General features: G+C 46.6%; 3 protein-coding genes across 5 annotated transcripts; 2 read left to right on the forward strand and 1 right to left on the reverse strand.

Annotated features, from left to right (window-relative positions):
* Positions 1-1,740: 1,740 nt before the first annotated feature.
* On the reverse strand, positions 1,741-9,908 carry LOC308147487 (ubiquitin-protein ligase E3A-like). Of its 2 annotated transcripts, none has more exons than XM_080519654.1 (11): positions 9,774-9,908; positions 9,156-9,200; positions 8,618-8,907; positions 7,139-8,397; positions 6,913-7,057; positions 4,997-5,202; positions 4,752-4,916; positions 3,831-3,986; positions 3,674-3,747; positions 3,196-3,339; positions 1,741-3,017 (listed from the first exon to the last, which is right to left on the reverse strand). In XM_080519654.1, the coding sequence occupies exons 1-11, from the start codon at positions 9,878-9,880 to the stop codon at positions 2,897-2,899; spliced, it is 2,712 nt and encodes a 903-aa protein (XP_080375780.1). In that variant the 5' UTR covers positions 9,881-9,908; the 3' UTR covers positions 1,741-2,896. The 2 variants fall into 2 exon arrangements, with proteins under 2 accessions (XP_080375780.1, XP_080375781.1); XM_080519655.1 differs by having other exon boundaries at positions 9,722-9,902.
* Positions 9,909-13,493: 3,585 nt separating this feature from the next.
* On the forward strand, positions 13,494-16,381 carry ddx4 (DEAD (Asp-Glu-Ala-Asp) box polypeptide 4; the record flags this gene model as incomplete). The annotated part of the gene is made up of 12 exons (XM_080520156.1): positions 13,494-13,512; positions 13,593-13,616; positions 14,004-14,260; positions 14,413-14,565; positions 14,648-14,802; positions 14,879-15,008; positions 15,104-15,270; positions 15,347-15,492; positions 15,567-15,666; positions 15,784-16,054; positions 16,131-16,229; positions 16,307-16,381. The coding sequence occupies 12 exons, from the start codon at positions 13,494-13,496 to the stop codon at positions 16,379-16,381; spliced, it is 1,596 nt and encodes a 531-aa protein (XP_080376282.1).
* Positions 16,382-18,468: 2,087 nt separating this feature from the next.
* On the forward strand, positions 18,469-21,198 carry ccdc14 (coiled-coil domain containing 14). 2 transcript variants are annotated; one of them, XM_080520078.1, is made up of 10 exons: positions 18,469-18,575; positions 18,853-18,896; positions 19,004-19,076; positions 19,370-19,541; positions 19,638-20,102; positions 20,179-20,293; positions 20,363-20,415; positions 20,499-20,582; positions 20,650-20,731; positions 20,803-21,198. In XM_080520078.1, the coding sequence occupies exons 1-10, from the start codon at positions 18,552-18,554 to the stop codon at positions 21,152-21,154; spliced, it is 1,464 nt and encodes a 487-aa protein (XP_080376204.1). In that variant the 5' UTR covers positions 18,469-18,551; the 3' UTR covers positions 21,155-21,198. The 2 variants fall into 2 exon arrangements, with proteins under 2 accessions (XP_080376204.1, XP_080376203.1); XM_080520077.1 differs by having other exon boundaries at positions 20,179-20,415.
* Positions 21,199-21,243: the final 45 nt, after the last annotated feature.

The following is a 21,243-nucleotide window of genomic DNA, read 5'->3' on the forward strand; positions in this document are numbered from 1 at the left end:
TTTCACACTTTCATTTTATATTTATAAAGCAGTTTTACCCATTTAGACACTTTCAGAAGTTTTAGCTCACATGCAGGTAAAAGTGTCGTCAGGAATCTGGTTTCCTTAAAAGATGATCTGCTGTGCATTAAAACCACAGTTAAATGTTGGTTTCTTTGACGCTGCAGAGCCGCGGCCCTCTGGGGTTGTGCCCAGCTTATTTTCGGGTTCTTAATTTGTTTCCCCTTCAAACAAGCGGCGAGGACACTTTGGATAAATGAATTGTGTCAAACCAAAAAAACAAAAAAAACCCAACCAAAAAAACAAACTGAAAATAATTAAAAAAAAAAAATCTGAGAAAGCTTCCAGCTGCAACACATCTGAGGGAGGAAGTGGTAGAAATGACAGAAAACATCCTTTCACAGTCAATAACTCTGTTTATATCAAACACAAAGTGCTAACAATCAGCAGTGGTTACACCCGTCTCTCTCCACAGATCCAACCTGAATCAAACACTCAGTTCAGCTCCGTCCTCATCTTCTGGACATTATTCACCCACTGCAGTGGCACATTACAGCCACATTAATACCAATTAAAAAGCCCCAAAACGCATGGATCATTTGAAAATATTGAAATGCATTATTGTAGATTTTGTTGTGCATTTGTAAAAAAAACATAAAAGTCTTGAGAAAACATTTAAAAATTCTTACCGAGGAGCCAATTTGAGAAACAAAATTTAGAAAACAGCCAGAATAATTTTTTTTCACTGATTTCAGAAAATATTAGTTATACAAACTATAAGAAAAAAAGCCTTAATGTCAGAAATATAAACAGAATTTTTTTTCTTCACTTTCTGACTTTAATAGTTAGAATTTCTAATGTAGCCAGAATAGAAATAAGCAAAACGTAAACATATTGTTTATTCAGATAGCTGAAGTGGAAAATTGTACAGAAATAATTTAATGTTAAAATATATCAATTTTTAGAAATTAAAAAGAAAAAAAATGTAATCAATACAGGCATGATAATAAAATTCAAGTAAAAAAAAAAATGGCAATCTTTTGAAATGATTTAAAAAGATCAATGCATTTCTATTTCCATTTTTGAATATTAGTAAAACCTATTTAAAAGAAATTTAGATCCAGAATACGAATATCAAAAAAGAAGAAACTATCAAGAATTAAGTTAAAACCGTAAACGTTTTGAGAAGTTTGGTACACTAATAAAAAAATGGGTGAAAAGTCCACATTTTAAGATCAAATAAGTGAAAATATCAATAATTAAGCTGAAACATTGAGAATTTCTCACTTGCATGGAAGAATGAAATAAAAATCAAATTGTAAAAGATTTAAGTCAAATTGAGTTCAGCAGAAACTCAAAAATAATGTGAACATAATGTCGAATAAAAACTAAAAAAATAGACTTTAATAAAAGAAGAATTACAAGCATGTGGTCAAAATGTCGATGGGAGGAAACAGAAAAAAAAATGGAGAATATAAATGAATAAAATGGACATCATAAAAAAAAGAGAGAAGTTTCAGATTAGTCTGGTTGTTCTAATCTGCCGCCACCGAGCGGGAAGTTATTGACGGGAGTGTCTCACCAGGTAGTGGAAGGACGGGTGTAACCAGAGCCGGGACCCCCGGTCCAGATCCACATCCAGACCCCTGGACCCCCCCCCCCCCCCCTCCCCCGCCGAGCGCGAAGGATGGCGCCAGTAGAGCGGACGGTCTGTGAACGGCCCCGCGGCGGCTCGGCGTCCTCCGACTGAACCGACGTATAAATACTGTTTCCTTTTCTGTTTGTTTTATTCAGAATCGTTAACACAGGAAGACAAGGAAATAAAATGCTTCGAACAATCATGGCGACGTGCGGCCACAAAACAAACATTCTGAAAATGTCTAAGTGCACTTACACAGCCTGACATGTTTTAGTCCAACTTGCAATGCCCCCCCCCCAAACAAAGAAAGGAAACGAAAGAAACTAGTGAAGCAGCGATCTGATGATGTGCCGTTGGAAGGAGCCTCGGCGGGCTGAAAGGAACCGTGGTGGGTCATGGAGGATGAGATGGACATGATGAACCACGGGGAAAAAAAAAAAAAAAAAAAAACCCAGAAGGGACCGAAGAGAGAAAACGGTGGTGAGAGACGTGATCGCAGTCCGTCAACGCGTTAAGTCGGTGAGGGACTGCGACGGATCCTATCGGACCATCCTGTTCCACGATGGCAGGAACAGAGTAGGCTATGATAGAACCAGAACCTCCAGCAGGAACAGAGTAGGCTATGATAGAACCAGAACCGGGCCCGGCGGGCCGGATCACACTGTGGTGAACCGTGCTGGATCAGGTCCAATCAGGTGTGAGTGGAATGATCACTGGGGGGAATACAATATTTTGCAGTAAAAGCTACTCTAATACTAGATCCTCTGTGTGTGGACCAGAGTTCGGGGCTACTTGAACGTGGTTTTAATCCACACATTACGCTTTACATCGTCCCATATTTACGTTGCTTAATTTGAACCCTCCCCCAACAGGCAGGCAGGAAAATAACCCATTTCACCTTAAAATAAATAATAAGGAAAACCATCCTCTCTGTACATTTAAAAATCAAAAAAAAAAAACCAAAAGGAGGGAGGGGAGGCTGCGTGGATGTGGGAGTGGGTACTTCAGAAGGTGTGTGTGCGACACTGACTGAGGGGGGAGGATGCAGGCACAGCAGCAGAACTACAGCGCTCTACCTCAACCAGGATTCCTCCAAACACTCTGCTCCGGCGCTTTGTCACCTGGGAGATTGTGTCGAGACGGGAGAGGGGGCGGGGTCCGGGTTCGATGGGCTATCTGAGAAGGAGTCCGTTCGGAGAGAGAGAGGGAGGAAGGGGAGGGAAGGAAGGAGGGAGGGAGGGGAGGGGGGGTGGGGGCTCAGAGCATGCCAAACCCTTTGGCATAGGTGATGGCTTTCAGCAGTCTCTCCCTCAGCTTCTCCTTGTTGCTGTACTCGGGCAGCAGCAGCACGTTAAAGCAAGTGTGAGACGTGGGTAACCTGCACCAGGACACACACACACACACACACACACACACACACACACACACACACACACACACACACACACACACACACACACACACACACACACACACACACACACACACACACACACACACATCAGAGATCACGTCCCGCCTCCTTGCGGCCGCTCCACCTGTGGCAGGACCCTCACCTGTCGGTGTCGGGGCCGTTCTTGGCGATGATCATCTTCAGCTTGCCGAGGCCGCCCACCGGGGCTCGGTCGGTGCCGGTAGTGAACTGCAGGAAGAGGCGCTTCTGCTCCTCACCGAACGAGTGCAATGTCTCCCAAAACTCCCTGCGGACGGACGGCTGAGGTGAGACGGGAGCGACACACAACTTCCACCAGTTTAAAAGCTCTTTTAACTGCGTTTCCTCTACGACAGCTTATCTTCAGCCGTTCTGCTGTTTCAGGTTATATTGCCGTCTCTTTTCACACATTTACATTTCAGGCTCTCGTATTCTTTCCATCCATTTAAACTCTTTCATCACGTAAATTGTTTTAGCCATTGTCAGCTCTTTAAATCTGAATTTTCATTGAAGCATTTTCAGCCATATTAGCAGTTTTAAGTTTGTTTTTTTAAAGACAAACTTCAAGATGAGAGTTTAAAGCAACAACAAAACTTTCTTACTTGATGATTCGAGAATCTCTATTATAACCGCCGTCGTACTCTGTGGTTTCTTCCAGTGCGAGGAAGTCCAGGTTCTGAGAGGAGCAGAGACAGGACAGTGAGTGTGAAGAAGAGGACGAGGAGGAGGAGGAGGAGGAGAGTCTGTGGCGGTCCTCACCCTGCTCCCACAGATCAGCAGCTCGATCTCCTCCGGTCTGAACAGGTACTTGAGAGGAGACTCGTTGGTCACCATGTGGAAGCCTCTCCTGAACGCTTTGAACTGCTTCTCCACGCTTTTGTTCAGCATGTACTCTGAATACTGTGCAACAAACTCCTGCGCGCGCACACACACACACACACACACACAAACACATGAGGGATGCTGGACGTAAACAGATTTCAACCCTTCAAGATAAGAGCTGCAGATGAACATGTGACACTGGACTGTGATATAAGCAGTTTGTTGTTTAGATGATAAAACGTGTTTTTTTGTTCTCCACTTCTGTAAAAATAAGCTCATGAAAAAGCAGCTGAAGTATTTTTTTTTAACAGATAAGAGTATTTAGCAGCATGAAAGGAGTACTTTAGAGAAGCACAGAGGTTAAAACGTGAAATCTGTGGCCTGTTTTAATTAATCGATTTATCAAAATTTGTAGCCAAAAGAGATTTTTTAAGCTTGAATTTGTTGAATTCACATTTTATTTTAAGGATTGTTTATATGCATTTTAGCTCCGAGGACAATCACAGCAATAAATATGCACGTTTGACAACATAACTGATGTCTGCAGATATTATGTGCATTGAGAAATGTTTTTTTTTTTAATTAAATCTTTCTTGGAAAAAAAAAAGAAAAACGTCCAAAACCACCCAGCCCAGAATTAAACCATTATTTATCTCATTGATCAATTCTGCTTGTTTTCCCACCGTAAAGTGATAAACACCTGACACATGGGGATTTTAATTATGCTGTACAACAACTTATCATCCAAATAAGACACGTCAGAGAAGATTCCATTCCTCTCATCATCTCCATGTCTTCATGCAGTTGAAACGAGTCGAGATGAGCTTCTGGAAAAAGGTTGACCCCGTTCGTACTCACCTTCCTGTTTTCATTGGTCACTGGGATCTTGTCCCCGTTCTCCCTCAGGTCGTACATGAGCGGATTCCCAAAGAGGTCGGTCTGGGAGATCTGGAAGGTGATCATCATGTCGTCCTCCACGCTGCCCTCGTACTCCAGCAGCACCTTCAGGCTCTGGAACAGAACCTGAGCAGCAGAGCACCGACGTGAGCGCGGCGCCGACGCACAGAGGCCCCGCCCACAAACCGCGCCACAATCCGTGTTACCGGGTTAGCGTCCGCCAGGTCCCTGAAGGTCCCCTTCTTGCCCATGAGCTTCCTGTAGACCACCATGGGGAAGTGGACGTCCAGGATACAGTTGTTGTAGATGGCCAGGCCCAGAACGATGCCGATCAGCGTGTACTGGCCCTCGTTCTCGAACGACGACGGGTTGAACCAGAACAGCTTGGTGCGCTCGTCGTACGTGAACATGCCTGCAGGAGCACAAACAGGCCGCGTCAGTCCTCAGAGGCGCTCTGCTGCCCCCTGTTGGCACGGAACAACTCCAGGACAAAAACCATCAGATCACGTCAACGGAGGCCAACGTTATGGGATTTTCTCTGATTGAGGAAACTTCAGGATTAACTCTGGGGTTCCCATGCTGGTTCACTTCTTACCAGTAACTTACTCTGAACTGCTCACCTGCTCCGGAGCAGGTTCTGTTCTGGATAAGAGATCAACATGTATAAACGCTTCGCCCCATGACCAATCAGATCTCTTGGAAAGTGGCCTGCTCATTCTTAGAAGACCCTGATTGGTACGCAGATTGAGAGCGGACAGGAAGGTTTGAGAGAAAGAGTTCTTCGGAAGTGAAGAAATCCTCTGACATAATAAAATTAACCCTCGTCACTGAGCGCTTTATGCTTGTTCTCAAGTCCACTGGGGATGATGTGAAATGATGAGGTTCATGGTCACACACGGCACAACTGCAGAAACATCAATACATGTACCGACAACTACTTTAAGCCTGGTTGGTGTGTTTGAAGTCTTCATATTTTGGGAGAATGATCACTCCTCCGTCACACAGGCACTTTCAAAGCAGACTGGTGTGAGCTTGCAGACGAGGCGAAAGTGAAACAACAGATTCCTCTCCGATTACACCAGAGACAGTTTCTCTCCGTCTTCACTCGTACGGATTGAAGTGGAGCCACATTAGCAAACTGTCTGAAGGCAAGACCCACTAAACCAGTGACGATCAGCTGCAGTTAGAAGATCTGAGAGCGTAATCTCAGGATCAGAGGAAATACACACTCGGTGGATTTAACCATTTAAAGTCCTGCAGCACTTTCAGCTTTAAGTTGTGTTTTCAAGGTTCAAGGTGTTTTATTGTCATATCACCAGTAAAAGCCAGGTTTCACAGTGAATGAAATTCTTATTTTGCCGTCTACCCTGGAGCCGACATACATAAATAAGAAAGTATATACACAAAAAATAGAATAAAATAAAATATAAAAATAAAATAAAATAAAATAACAGAGCAGTGCAAAAATATTAGTAAGAAAGTGAGATGTGCAAAATGTAAACATGTCAGAAGCTGTTCAGAAGTCTGATGACAACGGGGAAGAAAGAGTTTTTGAGTCCATTCGTTTTGCTTTTCAAGCAAAACGATTTTATTCTTTTCAACTGCGTTCAAAGCAGTTCAGGTTTTTCTCCCCATTACTTTTGATCATTTTCACCAGTTTACCTTTTGTTTGTTCTGATTCTTTAAAAACTTTGGCCTTTTTTTTTGATTGATGACTTTTCTTGTTTCATCTTTCGTTGCGGATTCAGCAATCTCCTATCTTAAGCCATTTGAGAAATGTTTGCTTCTTTAAGCCGTTAGTATTTGGACTCTGCACCTAAAGTTTGTTAGACATCCATAGTGAGTCAACCTTTTAATCTTTTCCAGAGCTTTGAGCTTTATTTAGCCATTTCATTAAGTTGAGTAGTTTTTTTTCTCCATTTTAGTTGTTTCAGCTATTTCACTTGTTTAAGGTTTGAATTTGAATGTTTTCAATTGATCCAGTACAGAGGAGTTGCAGAGCGGCGTGGGTTATTGAGATGCAGTGCTTGTTTTTTTTTTTAATGAGAAGTGGGTCGAGTCTGAAATATTGGAAAAAGATCTCCTTAGTTTCTGGGGTGTGGGAAGAGAAGAAAAGAGTTACCAATGTCTGGGTTGAAGATCTCCTCCACCACCAGCTGAAAGAACTCTTTGGAAACGCCTCCCTCGTCCACACCTTGCTCTCCCTCGAACTCCACGTACAGCTGCTTCTTCAAGTCTGCAGGATTCTCCATGGCAATCATCTCCAGCTGCGGGGACAGGATAGACACTGGGTGAGATGGAGGGTGGGGGGGTGCGGGGGTAGGGGCAGCGTGGGGTCGACCACCTACCCGGACCAGGGCGTCGTCGATGATATGGTCGCGGCGCACTTTTAGACGGAGGTAGGGGTTGAGCTGCTGCCCCTGCACCAGGCTATAGAGCACAGTGATGCGCCGCTCGCTGTACATGCGGATGCGGTTGTCGTAGTAGAGGCCGAGGTTCTTGGTGACGGCGTTCAGGATGAAGGGACACGTCATGAAGGAGAACTTGTTCTCCGTCTCCACCTTGAAGAACGTGTAGTCCTTGTCCATCTCCAGGACTTCGTTGAGCGGCTCGTTCACAAACTCCTCGAAGGGAATGAGCGGCCGTCGGCAGTCGTTGGCGCGGATCCCCTGCTCCGTCTCCAGGGGGTCCACCCGGGGCCCCTTCTTGTTCCGCCGCTCCTCTCCCAGCAGCTCCTGCAGGGTGAGCTCGCTGGACTCGGGGATGGGCTCCTCGTCCTCCTCCTCGTTGTGCTCCGTGTCCAGGTCACCGCCCAGCACATTGGCGTAGTACACGATCTTCAAGCACTTGGTGGCGGCCACCACGGCGTCGTCGTCGTTGACCAGGTTGCGGCTGTTGAACTCGTTGCTGATGACCTTGTAGGTGATGAGCTGCTGGAAGGTTTCCACCATGCGTCGCATCTGCTCGGCGCTGTAGCGCGACCACAGCCGTGCCAGCTTTGCCTGTGCTGCTAGCGGCAGCTTGCTCATGGCCTTGCAGAACTGCGGCAGCGCGATCTCCAGGTACTCAGGGCTGTGCAGGTTGCTGTTCTCCATCACGATCACGAACAGGTTCAGGTAGTTGGGGTCCCGTGAGTACACGTTGTGGTAAGTCAGGTCGCACTCCACGTTGGGTGAGAGGTATACCAGCGCGTTCAGGAAGGCGGCTTCGATCTTCTCATTGGACAGGAGGCGCTCGTAGACCCGCCGTACAGCCTCGATGTCCACCGACACCTCGTCTGGGGCCAGCTTCTGCACGTCATTTTCCCCGGAAGACCCCTCTCCGAGGCGGGACGATGAAGACGAAGAGGTGGGCGAGTCCTCTTCTTCCATGGCGGTGGCCGAGCAGGCGGCCGCCTCCTTCTCATCCTCGTCTTTGTCTTCATCTTTACCTTGGAGAGATTTGAGCTCCTCCTTGGTATGCGGTTTGGACCGCCGGAAGCTCTGGACAAGACCCTCGGCACTGGAGAAGACCCGGCCTATGACCCGGATCAGGGGAGAGTAGTCCTCCTTCTCTGCACAGATCTCCAAGATCTCGTACATCTTCTCCTCCGTCAGGTAGCTCACATCTACGCAAACAATCAGACAACACATCATTACTAACTGCATTCTTGAACTGGAAGCTTCCTTCAATGTTCACCACCAGACACAGCCTCGTCCGTAGCATTAACAGCCAACAATACACATGAGAAAAGGCTGAATAAATATTCTGGCACTCACTTAGGCCAATGAGATTGATTTGGAAGGGTTGCCCACATTAATAAATGTTTGTGCTGCCACTTCTCTCACCTTTGAAGTTGTCTCGTACGGAGTGCACGTCTTTGTTGTTCATCTTCATGTTACCATGGGCACCGCTCTCCAGGTAGGCCGACGCCGTGCCCTTCTTGGAGGGGTGTGGGTCACACAGCTTGGCGTTGCCCTTGTAGAGCTCCAGGGCTTTGACCGCCGCCGCGTTGTTGTCCATCCGGCTGAAGCCCGCCGACGAGGCGCACCACGAGTTGGAGCATGACTCATTCCCGCAGCCCTCCGTTAACTGGTGGTAGTAGCGCTCTATCAGATGTTTGGCGGCTGCTCGCTTCCTGCAGGTCAGAGGTAAACGCACGGTGAGTACCATTCATTCAAAATACAGACACACTATGTGTTCCCTCTGTGGAGCCACAACAGAGGGGCTATAGAGCCACATGTGGCTGCAGAATGACATTAAAACAACATTTAGTTATAAAGCACCGTTATTAGGTGGAAAATATAAACAGCGTGATGGGAAGCAAAGGAAACAAGAAGTGAGAACAAGCAGAAAATCTATGAAAGAAAAATGAGCTGGACTTACATTCGGCTTGCTTCTGGGTTTTCTATTTCAGGCTCCTCAAATTCTCTGATAGAACAACAAAATAAGAAGGATGAGGAGCACGTCAGAGGTCAGTGTGTCACCGCTTTTCTGCCCGTCTGGATCAAAAGGGACTCCACTGAAACACTCTTACTTATAATACGTTACACATTACCTTTCTTTAACTGTAATTGACTGTAACCTCACTGTAGTCAATGCATTCTGCTAAATGTGCAGCCACATGTATACAGTTCCTTATAACACAGCAGTAACTGTCAGATATACACCCTCTGCCCTGTTATTTTGGGGTTTGGGTCTAGAGAAGTGTCAGGTACCTGTGCATTAGCACTGTGCTGAGGCTAGCTCGCTCACACTGCTCAGCTTTCATGCAAAAAATTACAATTTTAAACATAACATGTTATCAAAACTCCTTTTTATTAAACCAAAGCTTTGTCTGACATGTGCCTAATGAAACCAGTAACATATTCAAACCGCACCCAGCACTACACTAGCTCTCCGCGGCATAGGCCCCCTTAGCATCCCCGGCTCTTTCCTCTCGGTGTCCCCACCTATCGGCTCCTCTCCCCGGGCTAGTCTCGGCCTGTGGTGGCGCACACTCACAGTCCTCCTTCTCGTCGGAATTCATACGAGACTTTCTCCGCTGTGGTTTTTCTTATTGTGCGTGCTGTGTGTGGATGATGCAGGTCCTCCGCGGGCTCTAACTTCATTTACGGCCTTCCCGCTGCGGCTCTTTCCTCTGCCTCAGCTTCGCCATCTTGACTTCACCAGCAGCCCACGACCCACAATGCACTGCGTCCTGAAGGAAGACATACTGGACCGGGCCGAAACGAGGACCGGAACCGGACCGACAGCACCACCGGAACGGGACTCCACAATGGATGGAACTAATTGGAATTGAACTACAAGCTAGATATATGGGGCAAGAACCGTAACAATCACAAACATAAAAGTTGAATCATAGACATATAGTAGTAAACTCAAAAACAGAAAACAAATACGATTGAAGACGTATACCTGAAAATTCCAGAGGAAATTGTTAAATAATAATACTACGATTAAACGGCCACCTAGAATAGTAATCTCTGTGTGTTGAAACTAAGACAGACACAATAATTTCTTCATGTAGATAAGTATATCCATAACATACAAAATTCAGGACCAGGAGACTTCTTGTCCGAGTTCAAAGATTCAATAAAATGTGTTATTGTAGTGAGTTTACTTAATTTACATTAAAAGTTAAACCTAACATTACTTACTAGATTTTATCAAATCAAAACACACGATTCTAGAAGATTGCTTGCTCACAACTTTTCATTTTTTGATAAATATTCGTTTTAGAGCTATAAGTAAACGCATGTCGGTGTGGCTGCCATCTTGGATTAGGACCTGCGTCTCCTTCCTCTTTTACATTCGATAAGGAAATCGTTTAAGGCATTAAATAATCCAAAAAATACGTAAGCAAAAATAACCACAACTCACAATATACACATTGGTTTGTAATAATTTTTAATATATCAATGACAGAAATAGGTCCTCTTTCAAGATGGCGCCGTGTTTTGCGATAGTTCGCGTGGGCAGCCAGTTTTGATTCACACTCGTAAGTAAAAACATAAAACAAAGTCATTTAAATGAAAGGGAAACGAGGGGGGGGGGGGGGGGAACAAGCGAAATTATAGAAACTGAACTATCCCAATATTTTGAATAGAGTATATAGCTATAGTTTGTGGTTGTGTTTTTTATGCATAGAAGCTTTGGTGTTGAGCATGAAAGTATCGGAACTGGCAACCCAGCATTCGGCGAGGTCAGACTGTACACGTGCGGGCTACTTGACCAGAGAGCCCGAGGAACCGCGACGGGACAGTCACGTTTTAAGTTTCTGCAAGTTTTTCCCACAATTTACGATCTTTTTTTTTTTTTTATTTCAGCAGGTGTTTGACTGCTGGTAATTTATCAACTAATTTGAAAGAGCAGGACGACAAGTAGGTGAGTAATCCACATTTACGGCAACACTCCGTAAAGTCGTTTTACTGAGTCGCAACAAGCCAGCAGATGCTAACTTTTTTTTTCACTTAATTTTTTTTTTTTTTTTACTAATAAAGCGTCAAATTTTTATTTTCCTCCCGCCCAGGCAGAATGGAACTGATATATTAATGATAATTAAAAGATAATGTGTAATTCTCTTATTTTAATTTACCTAATAAAATTGCCATATGACGCAAACATCAGAGCGATTTCACTCATTAGTGAGTTTAATCCATACTTTAGAGGTAATTTTAACCTTTAAATCGCGTGTTTCGTGTAGGCTAAGGTAGCGGAGACACCTGGTGTGGGCCGCTAATGAGTCACGTGGTCACCGCGTGCTGCGACACATGTTCGACCTCTGACCTCGGAAAAGTAAAACTCCCACGAGGTGTGGCCTTGTGGGTAATATTTCTCATCCGAGCGTCGCTTTGGCGTTTAATGCAAAGTTATTTTATGCACAATCCCAATGTAGCCCGTTAGTGATGTCTATGAGATAATGTTAAAAATGAAGTTTGATGGGACTTGACCATTTCTGTAATAATAATAATAATAATAATCATTTGGGTTGCCATTCATTTGAAATAGGGTTAGGGTCATTTCATGAAAAAGTAAATTACAAAATGTAAATAATGAAAAAATATATATTTATTGACCCTTTTTGTCAAGTTTGTGATGTAATTAAATGGTGGGATTATAAATGGGTTTGTTGTGAATTATTTTGTATCGATGAGCACCTTAATAACTTGAAGCTTGTTCTTCATGTGATCAGGAGAGAAATGGACGAGTGGGAAGAGACAGTGAGTATACTCTTGAAACAAAAGCTGCTGCATGTCTGCTCGGTGTGAATCTCCATCTCACCCGAGTCTGTTTCCAGGAAGCGGAGATGACGCGCAGCACCCCCTCTGAAGGTCTGGACCTCTGACAATGACGTCTGATGTTTCACTGCTGCTTTTAGTGTGTTAATGAGCTTTAATCTGAACAGTGAGTGTGGGATCCAATGGAGACTCGTGGAAGAGCTTTGGAGAAGAGTCCAGGCGTGGTGAGGAAGAGGCTCTGCTGCTTAGTTCACATTCTATAACCCATGAATAAATGTGTGTGTGTGTGTGTGTTTTCAGGTGATGGTGGTCGAGGTGGAGGATGTTTCAAGAGGAACTTCTCAGGTTCATGTGTTTTTCATCTCAGCTGTGACGATATTGGAGAAATCTTCCACTGAAGAGCTTTAGAACACATTTTTACTACTTTTCATCATTTAAAACATGTTTGACCTTATAAAATGAAGACAACGCAACTCAGACAACTTGTAGACGATCAGCTAAAGTCAAACTTATGAAGAATCAGATCTGAAACTGATGGTTAGCTATTCTTTTAATTTCAGCCTTTTTTAAAAGCCAGTTTTCTCTAAGAGTATTTATAGTCAGTGAAGTTGTACCTGTCTTTTTAAAAACATTTAGTCTAGTTAGCCACTTAAGCTGTTTGCATAGCTTTTTTGATATTCTGCTATTTTGTATTATGTGACAGGATTTTCCTGTCATCTTTTTTTTTCCCCAGTCTTAAGTGTTTTGTTATTCATTTTATTGAGTTTTTCAAGGGGTTGAACAGGTTGGAGACTCGTCTGTTTTGAGGTTTGAGTGATTGATGTTTGGTTGCATCTCTGACATCTTCACTGAGCTTTACACCGGGTTGGTTGGTAGTTAATTAAAATATGTGGTTCACGTGTTGTGACTAGGTGTTGGTGGCGATGGTGTCCTGAATAATGGTGAGCATCGTGTTTGTATCATTGAGGTTTTTTTCTTTCAGACGGGGACAAATACAACAGTGGAGGAAGAGGAGGCTTTGGAGGGAGAGGCCGTGGTGAGACGCACACATTCAACCTAACATGTTGAATCCAGGTGGATGAGCTCAGCTCTGGTTGATAAAATCGGTCTCAGCCGTGGTTTGGATTATAATTTTTTTTTAATTGGTTTCAGAATAGAACATATTCTGAAATGTGACTTAATTCAGAAATTGGCATGTTTTCAAAACTCCACAAAACAATGATAAATATCAAAACATAATATAATTGTCCACCTTCAATTAAAATAATCTAGAGTGTTAATCTCACAAATCTCTAAATATTAGGGTTTTTTATGATTCATCCCACCTCACCAGGAGACAAATGCCATTTTTCAATAGTTCTTCCAGTTAATTGTGCCTCCTCAGTTGGTAAACAAGATTTCCTCACTGGATCATCCAGGGTGTATTTCACTATAAACATTAAAAGCTCGCTGTTAATTTTCAGGACATGGGAGTGGATTCAGAATGGAACGCGAGTCTGAAGGTAATGCTTGAACACAGTTTATCCGACCTGCAGATATGTGAGCTGCGACTGACCTGGTGTTGCTCGTTGTCTTTGTGCAGGAGGGGATGGAGACGGTGACACCGGTAAGCTGCTGCTCCCGGTTTCCTCCCAAACAAACTGCTGAGAGTGCCAGTCTTACCGTGTTTGTTCACAGGAGCCTTTGGAAGAGGAGGCCGAGGAGGCTTCAGATCAGGTATGAGGTGATAAACCTGAGCCGTTTGTCATTGTGACGTGTTGGTGAGTGTCTGTTTGCTGTGTTGAAGGAGGATTTGAGGGGAGGAGAAACGGAGGAGGAGGTGAGTGGGAAAACTGCTTCCTGTGAAGTATTCTGTTGCTGAACTCTCGTCTTTTCAGGTTATCGAGGCAAAGATGAGGAAGTCTTCACTCCAGGTTTCTACTGACTTGTTAACAATTCTCATTAACAGTCATTTGTGTTCTGAAGTTGTGAGTCTGACCAGTTTGTTTGTCAGGAACGAATGACGGTGAGGAGAAGGAAGCCGGCGCTGGAGAAGGTAAAGTCAAACATGGTGGAGCTGCTCTGGTTTGTTTCAGATCAGCGACACCCTTACACATCTCTTCTGCAGGGCCAAAGGTCACCTACATCCCACCGACCCTCCCCGACGACGAGGGCTCCATTTTCTCTCACTACAAGTCTGGAATCAACTTCAGCAAGTATGACGAAATCTCAGTGGAAGTCAGCGGGTCAAACCCTCCCAAGGCCGTCGCGGTGAGTTCATCCAGCAGGGATTTGGTTTTTACTGATGTTAAAGATGAGTCTGGACACACGAGCTCTGTTCAGGACGAAGGTTAAAATACTTGTGATTAACAAAATGTTGGTGACGGTATAAAGTGAGGTGACCGTACACGTTTTCTCCTCAGACCTTTGAGGAAGCGGGTCTGTGTGAGTCTTTGAAGAACAACGTGAGTAAATCAGGGTACGTGAAGCCCACCCCGGTGCAGAAACACGGGATCCCCATCATCACCGCCGGCAGAGACCTGATGGCCTGCGCTCAGACCGGATCGGGGAAGACGGTGAGTGTCATGTCTGCAGACCGGCACTGTCGACCGACTGATGGTGTGAACCTCCCTCCTCCTCCTCCTCCTCCTCCTCCAGGCGGCCTTCCTGCTCCCCATCCTGCAGCAGCTGATGGCCGACGGCGTCGCCGCCAGTCGCTTCAGTGAACAGCAGGAACCTGAAGTGGTGATCGTGGCCCCAACCAGAGAGCTCATCAACCAGATCTTCCTGGAGGCCAGGAAGTTTGCCTACGGGTGTGTTGGACCTTCCTCCTCCACTCATTGTGCTTCAGGGTTCCCCGGCTCATTGTGCTGCGCTGCTGCGTTTCAGGACGTGCGTGCGCCCGGTCGTAGTCTACGGAGGAGTCAACACCAGACACCAGGCCAACGAGATCAATAAGGGCTGCAACGTCCTGTGTGGGACTCCAGGGCGTCTTCTGGACATGATCAAACGAGGACGGGTAGACGGAAGAGAGAAGAAGAAAAAAGTTCTTGGTTCTGTGTCCAAGTCTATAAATGTTTAAAACACGTTCTCCACGCTTCTTCATTCGTTCAGGTTGGTCTGCAGAAAGTCCGTTACCTGGTGCTGGACGAGGCCGACAGGATGTTGGACATGGGCTTTGAGCCTGACATGCGCACGCTGGTGGGCTCCCCCGGGATGCCGGGTCGAGAGAGCCGCCAGACGCTGATGTTCAGCGCAACGTACCCCGCAGACATTCAGAGGTCGAATCACGCCACACACACACGGCACTCCGCTTAATGGAGTTCCATCCTTCAACCGCTTCTCTTCCTCCTCCAGGATGGCCGCCGACTTCCTGAAGGGGGACTACCTGTTCCTGGCCGTGGGGGTGGTGGGCGGGGCCTGCACAGATGTGGAGCAGTCTTTCTTGCAGGTCTCCAGGTTTGCCAAGAGGGATCAACTGGTGGACTTCCTCAGGACCATCGGTTTGTTTCCCATCATGCTCTGCTTCAGCCTGGCAGTGGGGGACGGGGTCCTGACGGGTGTGTTGTTGGTGTAGGAAATGAGCGCACCCTGGTGTTCGTGGGGACGAAGAGGCAGACGGATTTCATTGCCTGCTTCTTGTGTCAGGAGAAGTTTCCATCCACCAGCATCCACGGGTCAGTCACAGTGATGTCACGACCAGATTTATCCTTTCACCTCTTTAATACTTTCATCTTGGAGTTTTAGCTTCAGCATCACTAAAACGTGTTGATCTGTTGTGGCGGCGGCTGCAGTGACCGCGAGCAGCGCGAGCGGGAACAGGCTCTGGCAGACTTCCGCTCCGGGAAGTTCCCGGTCCTGGTGGCGACCTCGGTGGCGGCTCGTGGTCTGGACATCCCGGAGGTGCAGCACGTGGTGAACTACGACCTCCCGACCACCATTGACGAGTACGTGCACCGCATCGGCAGGACGGGCCGCTGCGGCAACACCGGGAGGGCCGTGTCCTTCTTCGACCCCGGCGTGGACGGTCCTCTGGCTCCCTCTCTGCTGACCATCCTGTCCATGGTGAGACCCTCCTCTTCCTCCTCCTGAGGACCCCTCCTCTTCCTCCTCCTGACCGTGCCTCCTCCTCCTCCTCCAGGCTCAGCAGGAGGTACCCTCATGGTTGGAGGAGTGCTCCCGCAACAGTCACAGCACCTCCAGCTTCAACCCGTCCTTTGGTTCCACTGACACCAGGAAGGTACCGACCTCCCCTCCTCTTTACTGCCTCTTCTTCATGTGCTCCTCCTCTTCACCTGCTCCTCTCTCCTCCTCTAGACGAGCTCCTTCAGAGACGGCGGAGCGTCGAGCCAGCCGTCTGCGCCTCCTCCAGTGGAAGATGAGTGGGAGTGAGGAAGAGCCTCGTTATTTTTTCATTCACTGTGTTATTTTTGTTTGTTTCTCAGTGTTTGTGTTTGATTGTTCTCTGGATGGACATAGTTTAAATGTCCTCATGAAGAAAGTATCGTTTCTCAACCACAAAAACCTTTTGGCTAGTTTGTTTTTCATCTTTGCATTTAAAGGTGGTTGATCATTAAAATTGAATGATGGCAAGTTCAAACTGAGCTGATCGAAGTGTTTTCTGTCAGAATAAAACGAAGTCTCATTACAAAGGATAACGACTGAATGGATTACATTTTTTCTGGTGAAATGCAAGATCAGTAACTTCCAACCACGAAGTGACGAACATTTTCAGTGCTTTTTGCTGAAGATGTTGTATAAAGCCCATTAAGGCAGTGCTTCTCAAATGGTGGGGCGAGCCCCCCTGGGGGGGCGTGGTGGGGTGTCGGGGGGCGTGAGGCAGGCGCGACTTTCAGTATTAGTGTCTTTATTCATGCTTGAACGATAAAAAAGGGCCTCCAGCTCATTTTATTAATTTATTTTGATAATCAGGCGATTGTATGCAGAATGCTGGTGCCAGCAAATCATACAGTGGTTTATACAGATAGATAAATATATATTATCAGGTTCTCAATGGTAGTACAATTTGGGGGGGGGGCTGAACATTTTTTTGTCCTCTAGGGGGGCATGACAAAATAATTGAGAACCACTGCATTAAGGTAACATGAAATGTCCGTTTTAGGGCCTAAGCAGCCACACAACGCTTTTCTGAGACTTGATTTACAATGACTGATTCTATAACATTAATTGGTTTTATTATATATATATATTTTTTAAAAATTTCTTCGGACTTAAACCAGGAGAAAATGTCAACAAAATGCTTGTACATGCTGGAGAATCAGCAAGTTATTATTTTTGGATTAGAAACATGTAAATGAGTACTAATAGACTTCAGCATTTCTCTGGAAGTGACCTCCGGCGACTTATGTTTCATGCCGCTGTAAACATGGGGCTGCTCAGATTAAAACCTTTCCATTGCTTTCTGCAACAATTAAAATCTACTAGCTTCTGTTTTTAATATGTTAAAAATACACACAACTGCAATTACTGATTGGGTCATATGTATGTTAATCAGTGAATATCACAAACTACAGAATTAAATATATTAAATATGAATATTAACAGGTTGTATGACATGTCTGGTTTGTGTGAGTGTGCTTATAATAGTTGAATTAAATACGCTATGGACAATATGAAAACATTGTTATTGGTGTGTACAAAGAAGACGTTCTGTGTTTTTGTGTGTGTGAGGGAGAGAGAACTCAATCTGAATGAATAATCAAGCAGTGTAGTACAATATTATATATACTTTATATGTTTGATATACTTGTTAATAGTCCATTTGTATGTCTTTGCGAAAGAGCGTAATATGAAGTATTTCAGCATGTAGGCACGTATTTTCAACACGTTTTTCGGGAAGTTTTGATGCTTTGGGGGGACACGCGACACACTTTGTTGTAACGTCATCAACCATTGGGAGTTCAGCCAATCCGGTCTTCGGTACGGCGCAGCAACATTTGCATACTACTTGGAGACAGCGCAGGAACAGATGCAGTGATTTGTCTCCATCCTGTATTTCACGTGTTTGAGAGCTTCTAATGATTACTGAGAGTAAGTACACCTGCAGTGTAACGGCTGACTGTCTCCACTGTGTGTCAAATGAACATATTCACTTACAAACAAGTAGTTTTGGTCAAACTAAAGTAGAAGGTGGGACGTTAGAGATATTAGGATGTCTTACATAATTTGACCAGCAGTGGTCAGTAGTATAGCGGCTCATTCTCTCCAATATAGTGGAAACTTCAAGATTTAAGTAGAAACCTAAACTGCCACTTCCGGGGTCGTCATGGTTGACGCATTGCCTTCTATGTGTAATTCTCCGTGTGTACTACTGCAGAGCAATGTCATGATGTGTTTTTATCAGTGTTTTGATTCTACCTTCATAACTCTATGGCTTCCTCTTCTCCAATGAGCGGGCACGTTTCGAGACAAGCGATTTGATTGGTCGATTTCAAACTGATTTCCGCCCGGAAGCTTTGTTGTGTTTAGAAACTTTCTGAGACTGAAATCCGGAAAAGCCACAGTTTGTCCTGCAGCCGGATTCGTCTTTCTACTCGACACGATGAAGGGGAAAGTGAAACGGAAGGTAAGACAATGTGATGACGATACACAGGTTCACTTCCTGTAAGCTCAGGTGTGTGTGTGTCACAGCAGTTTCCTGTAATACTGTGATCCATCAATACATTATTAATTCCTCTAAAATCTTCGTCCTGGAAACTATTGTTTAGGTTCAGTGTTTAGCTGCTGGAGCAAAAGTATCCTGTACATCCGGGTCATCCACCATGCAGCCTGCGGCCCTGCAGGGGTTCCAATGCATGCAGTTGTTAGTGTTGTTGTTGACAAATGTTGTCTGTGACTTTCAGGTGGTGACATCAGGGAGGCTGAGCGGAGCAGTCAAAGCCAGCCAGTGAGTCCTGAACAGTTCCTCCAATCCAACTCCTCCAATGACTCTGTGACTCACACTGTCTGTGTCTGTGTCTGTGTCTGTGTCTGTGTGTGTGTGCGTCCTGTCAGAGGGTCTGTAAACCCTGCAGTGGTCCGTCCTGAGCCTGCCTACTCGCTGTACTCTACAGACTCAGAAAACCAGGTAATGAAGGAATATTTCAAGTCTTTTTTTTTTTTTTTTAATTTCTGGTGTTTTTAGTAAAGTCTCAGGTGCTGTTCTCTCGTTCTCCATGTTTGTATTATTTATATCATTGTCTTCCTTTTTCATCTCTTTCGCACCATTTCTTTTTATTGCTCTTCTCACTGTCAGTTGTTCCCGTGGACGTACTTTCCTGTGAATGTCCTTGTCCTTCCTCTATGTTCCAGTCTATCCTCGGTGTTTGTTCTGGAGGACTCTGCTTCTTCTCAGCTTTGTCTTCACCTCCCTCTCGTCAGGTCTCCACTCTCCACCAGGATCTGGATCGCTGCGCTGCCTTACTGAGCGACCTGCTGCAGGCTGAGCATGTAGGTAAGTCACCTGTCCTGACTGTGAAGCCTGAAGCCAAACCTGCTGCACCTCCCGCCTCGCAGGGGAAGAAAGTCCAGAGGAAGCTCCCCACACACACAGGTGGGTGTGTGCGTCCATGTGGATATTCACCTGACACAATCACAGCGGTTGCTATGGCGATTCCATTTAGTCTGAAAGTGTCGTCGTCTCCTGCAGGTCAGCAGAGAGCCGCTAACAACACCAGGGCTCGTTCACACTCCGTTACAGCAGCAGCGAGGCCGCCGCCCCCCCACAGAGGGATGCCGGCCTCTCACAGAGGGCCCCCGCCCCCCCACAGAGGGCCGCCGGCTTCTCACAGAGGGCTGCCGCCCCCCCACAGACTGCCTCCGCCCCCCCACACGAGACCACATGTACTCCACAGCGGACCGCCAGTCCCCTCCTCGGCCCCTCCACCACACAGCTCCATGCACCAGTCGTCCTCTGACCACATGTGTGTTCCTGAGGCTCCGCCCACACCCCAGCTTCATCAGGAGGAAGAGGAGGATGATTTAGTTCCTGTGAGGGACTCGGACGGCGTGACGACAAGGGATGGCGTGATGTCAAAAGACGGCGTGACGACGGACAGAACGGAGATGCTGCGGAATCTGCTGAGTGAACTTAAAGCTCTGATCACTGGACACGGTGAGAAAAACTCTCCTCTCCTCTTCATTCACTGCTGGGACTCAGCTCCTGTGTGTGTCTGTGTGTGTGTGTTCAGGCAGTGTAGCTGAGATGCTGCTCAGCCGTCTTGAGCTCGTCGTGTCCTCCAGTCTGCAGAGCAACGACACACCAGACCTGCTGTCACTGCAGAATGAGAATGCTCAGCTCCGCAGGTATCACACACACACACACACACACACACACACCTTCACCTCCAGTGCCCACAGCTTCGTGTGTTTCAGGCGTGTGTGGACTCTGAACCAGCAGCTGCAGCAGAGTGAGGAAGCAGAGAAGCGTCAGTAAACGTCAACATTCCAGATTCTTACTGTTGTTCATGCGCAGAGCGGTCAGCTGATCACGGACTGTGGCGTGTCACAGGTGCGGCGCTGCAGCAGGACGACCTGGCGGAACTACGGCGAGCGCTGGAGGCCAGAGAGGAGGAGAACGCCCGCCTGCAGACAGGTGAGCCGCGCACTGTGAGTTGACTCCGCCCCCTTGCTGGCGGCACCCTGACCAACGTGATGTGCAGACGTGGAGGAGGCGAGGAGGAGGCTGCAGGACGGAGAGTGGCAAAGGAGCCGGTTGGAGGAGGAGCTTCAGAACCTCAACAGGTGAGAGAGAACCAGGAGTGGTGATCTCGTCTCGTACAGTCTAAAACCTGCTCCTGTGGTCTGTGTTGAAGCCTCCTGCAGGTCGGCGGCTCCTCTGGCGGTCCCGCCGTTACCGACACTAAACACCGGGGGCAGGACTCCTCAGCGCCTCCCGCTGACCACATTGCCCGCTACCTGGAGTCTCTGAGCCTGACGGAGCCGCTGCCCCGACCGGAGCCCTCGTCCCAGAAACTGAGCACACACCCGGACCCGTCCCACGGTTCTTCTGAGCCGGAGCCGCCTGGACCCCCCTACGGAGAGTCGGCCTGGTCCGAGTCCAGCTTCAACACCAGAGATGAGGCGGCGTTCCGGGACGGGCTGGCAGCTCTGGACGCCAGCATCGCCAGCCTGCAGAGGAGCCTCCAGCTGGACCTGAGGAGGTGACCCCCCACCCCCACTCACTTCTGTTTTAATGCATTTATAATAAAGCTTTTTATTCTATTCTCACCTGGTCGTCATGGAAACGGTGAAAA

The sequence above is a fragment of the Blennius ocellaris genome (genome assembly GCF_963422515.1).
Source record: "Blennius ocellaris genome assembly, chromosome: 24".
Classification (NCBI taxonomy): domain Eukaryota; kingdom Metazoa; phylum Chordata; class Actinopteri; order Blenniiformes; family Blenniidae; genus Blennius; species Blennius ocellaris.